The sequence below is a fragment of the Lolium rigidum genome, chromosome 6, assembly GCF_022539505.1.
Source record: "Lolium rigidum isolate FL_2022 chromosome 6, APGP_CSIRO_Lrig_0.1, whole genome shotgun sequence".
NCBI lineage: Eukaryota > Viridiplantae > Streptophyta > Magnoliopsida > Poales > Poaceae > Lolium > Lolium rigidum.
Genome location: NC_061513.1, coordinates 83,057,317 through 83,067,195, shown reverse-complemented (window position 1 = coordinate 83,067,195; position 9,879 = coordinate 83,057,317). Strand labels below are relative to the sequence as shown.

General features: G+C 44.1%; 1 protein-coding gene across 1 annotated transcript; it reads left to right on the top strand.

The window, feature by feature from the left end:
* The first annotated feature begins 2,941 nt into the window (after positions 1–2,941).
* On the top strand, positions 2,942–8,138 carry LOC124666118 (autophagy-related protein 18f). Its single transcript, XM_047203469.1, has 8 exons — positions 2,942–3,089; positions 4,142–4,603; positions 4,676–5,083; positions 5,645–5,881; positions 5,985–6,812; positions 6,912–7,078; positions 7,209–7,542; positions 7,845–8,138. Exons 1-7 carry the CDS (start codon positions 2,979–2,981, stop codon positions 7,522–7,524), a joined length of 2,529 nt encoding a protein of 842 aa, XP_047059425.1. The 5' UTR covers positions 2,942–2,978; the 3' UTR covers positions 7,525–7,542; positions 7,845–8,138.
* The last annotated feature ends 1,741 nt before the right edge of the window (positions 8,139–9,879 follow it).

Below are 9,879 nucleotides of genomic sequence, written 5' to 3'. Positions count from 1 at the left end.
GATTTGTAGAACTAGATAGAGATGATGAGATGATGGTTCAAAAATGATGCAAGAAGAGGCCGAGGCAGCAACCGAGAGGAAGAGATGCCTCCTACTCCTCGTCACTCTTCCTCGCCTACGGGCAACGTTGTTGTCTCCTCGAATGGTTGGTTCAGCTAAGGGGAAGAGAAAGAACATAAACATCCACCGGATGGATAAATCCGAGATGCTTGAAGACGATTATTTCAAATATGGCGCCACAAATGGCCCCAAAACCTTTCGGCGTCGCTTTTGGACGAACAAAGAAACATCCCGGAAGAGTGTGCAAGGTGTGTGGTAGTATGATACCTATTTCCTCTAAAAAAAAGATTGCATTGGATTATATGGTTTCACTTCTGAACAGAAGTGCACAGGTGCTTAGAGGTGTCTTGCGTATGGAGCTCCAGCAGATGCTCATGATGACTACATACGCATGGCTAAGTCCATGATCTTCGAGACTAAAATGGACATAACTTGTTGGGTCCGCACCTTTGGCGTCCGTGGTATGGATCGAGGAAGGAGCCTATGAAGCCCGGAAAAAATAGAGGATCTGGAAGCATTTGAGGCCCAAGAACCTGACATAAAGAGCAAGTCAAAGCCCATCAAAGTAGCTGACATTAGCGTAGGCCTATTTTGCAACCAACCCGGATTGGACTCTAGGATCTAACCTCTCATATAAATGTCAGGAGGAGCCAACGGGGAGGACAAATCAACTCATAGCATAATCGTTGTAACCCTAGATCTATTCTAGGAACTCGATGACTTGGTGTTCTTCCACTAATAACAATTGGACCGCCCTGTTTGTCTGACCAGCCGACGAAACCACCACCACACCTCTTTCCCTGAAACCCAACTCCATAACCATGGAATTGCCCAGGTTACCTCTCGTGAGAGACCATGTACAAGTTTTGCCGAGCGGTGGTGTCAGTATTTGGGACGCACTATCTCAGGGCACCCAATGAAGAGGACAGAGCTCGGATATTGGCTGAAAATGCAATGAGGGGATTTCTAGTATGCTTGGAAGCATCGGCTGCATGCATTGGGTTGGAAGAATTATCTGTTTGGTTGGTAGATGATGTACAAGGGTCACACTGGATAGTGCAGTGCCGTGCTTGAAGATGTGGTTGACTATATAATCTAAGGATTTGGCATGAACTTTTTTTTTGACATGACTGGATCGCACAATAACATCAAAGTGGTTCCACACTCACGAGTCATTGGTCGACTTGCTGAAGGCCATGCATGCCCCTGCGATCAAGTATGTGATCAATTGTCACACATGCAACAAAGGATGTTACTTGGACCTGATGGTATTTATCCACCATGAGCGACATTTGTGAACACAATCTCCAGCCATTTTACTGAGAAGATGGCATGGTATTCATAGTGCTAGGAATGCTGCAGGAAGGATGTCGAGCGGGTGTGCTGCAAGCTTGTTTTGCTATTGTCTAACTCTAACCTGGTCAATTCTCAAATATGGGAGGTGATGAATGCACATGTGATCGTGCACAACATAATCACCGAGAATGAACACGCTAATCCGAAAGCTACACACATGATCTTCGAGAGTCAGGGCCGCCTCTTGCTGAAGCTGATCGCGAGGTGCTAGTCGAATTTGAAGCTTTCATCGCAAGCCATGCATGAAGAAATTCGCGACGAGCAGGTTCATGTCCGATTCCGCGACGCTTGATGCGGCTCTTGCGCTATGTTATTGTTTAATTGTAGTATTTGTTTTAGCTATTGTAACAGTAAAACATTTGATTTGGTGAAGTTGTTTGCTTCAAGTTGCGGAGAATGCTCCTATGTACGATCTCGTTGACTAAATGTTGGGTGAACCTACTGCCTACAATGTTAGACAAACGGCAGTACATGCTTTCCTATCCGAATATATAAGAATCGATTGTACCGTACTACTACTAGTATACTGTACTCGTTTTGATTGGTACGCATCGCATGACAGGCCAGGCCAGGCAAGCAACCGAGGTGGAGAAGAATGGAGCGGTCCGACCTACCTGTCCCCGGCCCGGCGCGGTGAATCGCCCCAGATCTGCCGCGCACGAGCCATAAAGCAAGCAGCGACCGGAAGGAGAGGACCACACGACACGAGTGCCCAAACCAAAGAGCAGAGCAGGAAACGTAGGCGACGAGGCAACGCGATAATCCTTGTACCTTGGCCGCCTCGTATTCGTTGCCTTGCCGCATTAAAACTCCCGCACGAAGCCAAGCAAAACTGCGATACAGCAACCGGTCTCGTTTATTCTTCCTTTCTTTTTTGAACTCAGACGATTATTATTACTCCGTCCCTAACCTCTCCTCCGCCTATTCGATTTCACCTAATCCAATCAGTTCGTTCCCTTTCCTTCCCACACCGGACGCCCAAGGAAAACAAAACAAAAACAAGCAGCAGGGCCCCAAACCCGCAAACCCTCGCTTTCTCCGATCGAATTCCCCTCTCCCTCTCCCTCTCGCTCGCCACCACCACCAGTTCGCCGCCGGCCTCCCCACCACCAGTCCCCTCCCCTCCCTTCCCATCCAGCCCTCTCGCCCCGCCCCCGCCGATTCCCCCCTCCCCACGCCTCCGAGCTCGGCCATGTCGCTCACCTGAGGATACGGTCGGTGGGCTGTTTCTTGCAAGAGTCTCCCCCGAGTCCCAAGAAGAAACAGCCCGGGGGCTACCGTCACTTGCTTCCGAATTCAATCGATCCTCTCGCCTCCTCCCGAGTCAAGCAACCGCTTCCTTCCCCTCTAGGTCTGGTTTAATTTTTATTTGCTTCCACCCCAAGAAGCCTCGGTTCTGAATCTGACTGCCCGAGGAGGAGAAGGGAGCTCTGCTGCTGGTGTAATACGACTAGTTGCCCCTGGACGGCTTGATGCGGAACAACGGCGCGCAGGCTCCTCCTCGCGGTGGCGGGGGCGGGGGCGGCCTCGGCCTCTTCTCCGCGCGCTCCCTATCCAGCTACATGCGGATCATGTCCTCGGGGGCATCCACGGCCGCATCCTCCCTACGCTCCGCCGGAGCCTCGCTCGTCAACTCCATCGCCACCCACGACGACGACGGGACACGCGACCAGGTTGTGTGTGCGTCTCCCTCTTTCGATTGTTTTTCCCCTTCCCCTTTCGAATTCCCTAGCACCAGCATATTACTATTAGATTGCTATTAATTCTATGCTTTGCACGCTTTTACTTGTTCCACGTGTGCATTAACTGACAACCGATGCAAAACCAGCAAAGATTTTATTGTACCTGCAGGGCACTGCCAATTTTGTTCCCTCTACACCACAGACGCACCGAATGTGGCACTATTACTACTTATTGTTAGTATCGACACATCTATGCTTAGCAACATATGCCAAAACTCCTCATGTGTTTGTACACTGCTGCTCTTTTCGTATGTGGCAACATCACTATTTATTGTTAGCATCGACCCATCTATGCTTAGCACCATATACCAAAAACTGCTCATGCTTGTACACTACTGCTCTCCTTTTGGTATGTTATTGTGGTACCTAATTTCTAGCAGTAATGCAAAGTCGTCGGCTCATTAGAATGTTATCAAGACAAGTGCCAGATGTGGATTATCCTAGAGTTACCATGAATGAATATACAACGAGCTAGCTTTCACTTCTGGTTTGCAGTTATCTGGCTCCGAAATGTTCCTGGTTGGTCAGGTCAGGACACTGTGACAGTTCAATAAATCATTTCTTGTCCTTGTAATCGTACATTATGCATAAACAATCTACTATAATTACAAGATAAGAGCGTTGGAGCTGTACTCAGATTTCTTAAGCTAGGCACATCAACCACCAGCTTTACCGCATTCTGTATTGCGAATATATATACTGTATATAAGGAAAACATATTTGCTCGTGATCTTGAGACTTGATGGCTAGAGTTTCATATTAGCAAGCATCATTACGCTGCAAAATAGAAAAGAAATAATCCTATCTGGATGTTCAATGTTGAGCATTTCAGCAAGAATACTGCTGGTATTCTAGACCCTTAACATTTCAATGCAAAGTGCGTAGGCTTCTAATTTCTTTGAATGCATGATTCTGATAATCCTTATATTATGTCCCATGTAAACATGTGCTAATACATGTCCCATCTTTCATATGATTTACAGGTACAATGGGCTGGGTTTGATAAACTTGAATGCGGAGGTGACACACTGCGGCAGGTTTTGCTGCTAGCGTACAGATCTGGCTTCCAAGTATGGGATGTTGAGCATGCTGATGATGTCAGACAGCTAGAATCCAGACACGATGGTGCGGTTTCTTTCATGCAGCTGCTAAAGAAACCAGTTGCCTCGAAGAGAGGCGAAGACAGATTTGTAGATTCACGGCCATTGCTAGCCCTTGCTGGTGGTGGAACTAGCACAGGAAGTGGAAACAACAACGATACCAATGGCCCTGTCTTCAATGGAACAAATGGCACTCAGCATAGTATTGGCGGTGAAAAACTGCCTACCATCCTTCGCTTTTATTCACTGAAGGACCATGCTTACGTCCATTCAATGAAGTTCAGATCAGCCGTCTATTCCATTAGGTGCAGTTCTAGAGTTGTAGCTGTTTCTCAGGCTACTCAGGTATGCATGCTTCACTGTTCTAACTCGGCGTTTGGTTCATAAATAATCTTAATGAAACAATACCTTTTGCAGATACATTGTTTTGATGCTGCAACATTGGAGCTGGAATATACACTTCTTACAAGCCCTATAGTTTCACCGGTTTCAGGTTATGGCCCACTTGGATTAGGTCCTAGATGGATTGCATATTCTGGGAGTCCAGTTCCAGTTCCAAATACTGGCCGTGTTAGCCCTCAACTTCTTAGTGTGTCTCCCTTAGTCCCATCTCCTGGTTCAAACGGCAGTGTGGTGGCATACTATGCAAAAGAATCAAGCAAGCAATTGGCGGCTGGCATTGTAACGCTCGGTGATGTTGGATATAAGAAGCTTTCCAAGTATTATTCAGACCTAAATGGTAGTGGTACTATGAAGCAGGGGAACGGCTTCAAAGCAAATGGAGTAACAAATGGACATACTATTGACAGTGAATATGCTGGAATGGTATGTATTTATCACAGCAAATACATTTTTTCATTAACTCTATTATATATCTTAAAGGTAGTTAAACAATTGGTCATGACCTTTGGCATACTCTATTAGGATGTTTCATCATGCTAATCGTATGTACACCATCAAATTTTAAGACTGTTAGGGTCCTAAGCACGCACCTCACCATGGGTACAAAATTGCTGTTGGTATTCCTCAAGAGTTTTCTCTACTCGATTCTGAACCTGTGTAGATGCCGTGCAAAACTGGTTATGGTAGTTTATCTCTATTTCATTGTACAAACCTAAGGTTTTATTTGGTAGTTTGCTTCCAGCTATTGGTTTAGCAGGACATTTGAAAAGTAAATCCCTCCCGCCTTGGTTGTTTGTGGGATTGAAATATAATAATCTGATGAATGATGGATGGCGAAACTTATCCTTCTGGTTATGTTGAATAACTAGTTTTGATTAGCTGCAAACGAGTTTTCTCTTGATATATTAGAATTATGTGACTATATGCTCTATTTGTCTTGTGAGTTCATGAAATGTGACAGCAGCTGTTCCCTTTCAATGTCAGGTCATTGTCCGAGATATTGTCTCTAAATCAATGATAGTTCAGTTCAGGGCACATACTAGTCCGATTTCAGCACTCTGTTTTGATCCCAGCGGAACTTTGCTCGTGACAGCTTCTATTCATGGCCGAAACATCAATGTTTTTCGCATTATGCCTTCTGTGGATGGCAATACATCAGAAGATGGTCCAAATGGTACCTGTGTTCATTTGTATAAACTGCAAAGAGGCATCACTAATGCGGTAAGCTTGCATTCATGTTACTTTTAATAGATAATCATATTCACATTACTTAACCATTTCCTTGTATGTTTGATGACTTGTAACAGTATGACCTTTGTGATAGGTCATAAAAGATATCAGCTTTAGCGACGACAGTGAATGGATACTGATTAGCTCGTCGAGGGGAACAAGTCATTTCTTTGCAATATCTCCATATAGTGGATCCACAAGCTTTCACTATAGTGATAACAGCCTTGCAGAAAATAATCATATAGTGGATTCCAAAGTCAAGCATGCTGCTCATTGGTCACAAAACACACCTACCTCTCTGGGCCTCAGTCAGAAAATGCTTTCTGTATCAGGCCCCCCTGTATCATTGTCTGTTGTTAGTAGAATAAGAAATGGGAGTAACTTGTTGAAGGGTGCTGTCCATGGTGCTGCAGCATTTGCGACAGGTGTTTCCAGCCCAATCGCTGGTGCTATTGCTTCAACATTTCACAACTGCAAGGGTGGAGTTCACTCAGATGGCAGTTCACTTTGCATGAAGTATTATTTGCTAGTGTTTTCCCCATCTGGAAGTATCATACAATATGTTCTCCATCACTCGGCTGAACAGGATTCCGGAGTTGATTTTCCTTCGGATGCCGTTTCTTACGGATCCCAAAGGGAAACTGATACAAAGTTTGTTATTGAAGCTCTTCAGAAGTGGGATGTTTGTCAAAAGAGAAATAGACGAGACACTGCTGAGAGTAATTTATATAATGATTATGATAGTGGAGAAAATAATAAACTTTTCCAGAAAGTTGTCAGGAAAGGAAATAGTATCTACCCGTCCAATAGTGCTGCTGTTGAAAGGCTGAAGCTTAGTGCTGATGAAAATCATAAATATTATATTTCTGAGAGTGAACTGCAGACACATGTTTTGCAAATTCCGGTCTGGTCAAGATCTGGGGTAATTTTGTTTATCTGTTCTCATCCAATACCAAATTTGTCCTTTTTGTTTGACCTCCATGTATGCATGATCATAAAACTTGCACTAATTGGTTGCCAGGTACACTTTCAAGTAATAGGGGGCGGAACTTTGGAAGCAGACACCAGTGATGATATTTCAGGGGAAACCGAAATAGAAAAAGTCTGGACTCGTAATATAGAATCAAGGTCAAAGAATCTCACACCAGTCTTTGACTCTCTTCACACATCTAGGTATCAACAGACAAGGTATGCTCTGACGTTGCATTTGTTGTGGGATAATTGCAATCTTCGTCATTGTAATGATAATGGCTTGCCGATATTAATAAGTTTCACTATATTTCTTCTGTGCTAACTTATTTTCTTTTCCCCTTTATAGGGTGAACATGCCTGATAGTAACAGAACTGGTTTGCTGCAGCGACAGAAGTCTGGATTTTCAGCAGATGGTAGACTCTCTCGCAGAAGCAGTTCTAGTTCTTTGGACTGCATGTCTGAAGTTCCAAATAGCGCTGATGATAACAGCTCTGGTCAATATTTAGTAGAAGATAGTGCTGCTGCTGTAAATAAGAACTCAATTCTTAACCACCAAGCCGAGCTTGTAAATAACACTGAGAGCCTGAACATGGAGGCCCTGCTCGGAGTTGTAAATAGCAAAGAGGATTGTGTCGATAGAGAGCTACTCCCAGACCTGTGATAGTGACTGTTGTCAAAGGTAACGGACACAAAATATTATTCAAGAATGGCATACATATTATGTTGTTGAAACTTGTGAGGTAGTGTGCCATTGCATCTGAACATCCTACTTTGCAAACAAGTACTTCGCCACCTATACTTGAATTGGTTTGCTATTGTGCCTCAGTGCTGGTTTAGATCTTCTCAATTGTCAGCACATGTATCACCTAGTCTTTATTCTGCACAACTATGTAGACATGCTAGGTTTATAGCTGGTATGTTTGGGGTACTGAATCATTTCATTTGGTAATCATGGTCATGGACTCTTGACGTGCCTTGCAGATGATCACTGGTTACGGTCGTGATGGAGGAGCTTCTTCAATCGCCAAAGTCCTATGCTTGTGTAACTGTTATTCTTTCATATCTCCATCCGGAGTTCTTGGCCTCTCTTGTATACTGCTATTTTTATATGCATTCGTGGTGAGTTTACCGATGAAAGGATGAAGGGAGGTCGAATTATGGCCCTATGGATATGGAAGCTCTAGTGATGTAAAGTTGGGTTTTCTATCTTGCAAGAATCTGTACATAACGAGAATGCTCATTACATTTTCAATAATAGCTCTTAATTTGTGAATATTTGAATGCATACGCGTCCATATATACTATTGGCAGCTACTAGAGATTTTCCATCACTTACGTCGATAACTGATGTGATGTCTTCTCATGTTGCAAACTTGCAACTGGACCAATGGCACAGGGTATTCTGTACCACTTATATGTTGTGCTGTTGGTACTTGCTAAGTCAAACAAGGAAAGATTAGCTTCTGGTAAATAGCCTATCTTGGCGATGTACTGGTAGCCAACAAATTGTTGTTGTTTTTTGCTTTGGTGATTAGTCACCCTTTCTTTTGTCGTTTCATGTTTAAAGAATCTTATAAGCTTTTGTTCAGCCTGAAGAGATCACCTATTTGACAGTACTAACCATGTTCTCTCCTTTTGCCCTAAAGAAGTTCGTCTCTTTTCTTAGAGGAGGTTGCTCTATCTTTTAAGTTAAAAGTTTTAACTCTGCTGGTGAGGTGGTGTGTTTTTGGTCAGATTCCCTTTCTGGCGTTCGACCGCCTGAGCGTTCACTTTCCACCGCGCGGAAGTCGCTCGCGGGGCGAGTTATTTTGTCGTTTTCCGCTAATTTCGCTGTTTCGTTATTTTGTCGGTTAGGCTGGTCATAGTGGGGAGTAACTTAGACTAGTAACATGAGTCATGTTACTAGTCTAGGTTACTACCTTCATAGTGGGTAGTAACTTATAGGTGGTGTCATGCATTGTGTCATTTATTATGTCGTAGACTCATTTTGCCTTGGGGTGTGTGATGTTATGGTAACATAGCTAGTTACCACCTCCCTCTCTTTCTTCATTTATTGGCATGCCATGTCACCAAAATACCTTGGGATGTGTGATATTACTAGCTATGTTACTCCCACTATGAGCAGTCTTAGACTAGTCACAATGGGAAGTATCATACACTAGTATCATGCACATGATACTAGTTTATGATACTACCCCCACAATGCATAGTATCATAAGTTAGTATCATAATATCATCATATTTAATGTTTTGTAGAATCTCAATGCAAATTGGTGTACATGATGTGTTTGCCACTAAGTTTTCTAGTTTTGTGTGCTATGATACAGTATCATACTATGATACCACTCTCATCTCTCACCTCATTAATTGGTGCGCCACATCAGATTTTTGCCAACATAGCATGCATGATACTAACTATGATACTTCCATTGTGGCTAGTCTTACAGCTAATCTTACGTATTTAATGCCGCCCGCTAATACCGCGCGCCAGCCAATTCTGTGCCTTAAATTCGTTGCCAGCTGCCATTAATCTGGTCTATTTTCTCGCTTTAATGGTTAGTCTGATTTTCGCCTTTTTAATGGTAATATTGTTATGGCAAGCATGATTTCCGTCCGATACTCGTACGATCCTACGTGGCTAAGAATCTTCTCGCGTGAGGCAAATGAAGGCAAACTCGGTTTGGGTTTGGGCTGGCTGAGACTTTGGTTGGCACTGGTGGAAAAAGGGGCTTTGGTCGTGGTTGGCAACTGCCATTAGTCACGGTGGCGCAACCGCGACCAAAGTAGCGCGACTAAAGGCCCCCCCCCCTTTAGTCGCGGTTCCTTACGAACCGCGACTAAAGGCCCGTCCACGTGGGCCGCAGGCGAGCGCCAGGGCGGAGGACCTTTAGTCGCGGTTCTTCCGGCCAACCGCGACTAAAGGCCTCCGCGAGGTTTAGGGTTTAGCCCCCTCCCCCTAAATCTGGTTTCTTTTTAATTTGTATTATTTTATTTCTTTTGGGTTTTAATTTTGAAG

Coding starts and splice junctions, on each gene's coding strand:
- LOC124666118 (XM_047203469.1), top strand. CDS start 2,979: ATGCGGATCATGTCCTCGGGGGCATCCACGGCCGCATCCTCCCTACGC. Junction 3,090..4,141: donor ACGACGGGACACGCGACCAG/GTTGTGTGTGCG, acceptor TATGATTTACAG/GTACAATGGGCTGGGTTTGA. Junction 4,604..4,675: donor CTGTTTCTCAGGCTACTCAG/GTATGCATGCTT, acceptor TACCTTTTGCAG/ATACATTGTTTTGATGCTGC.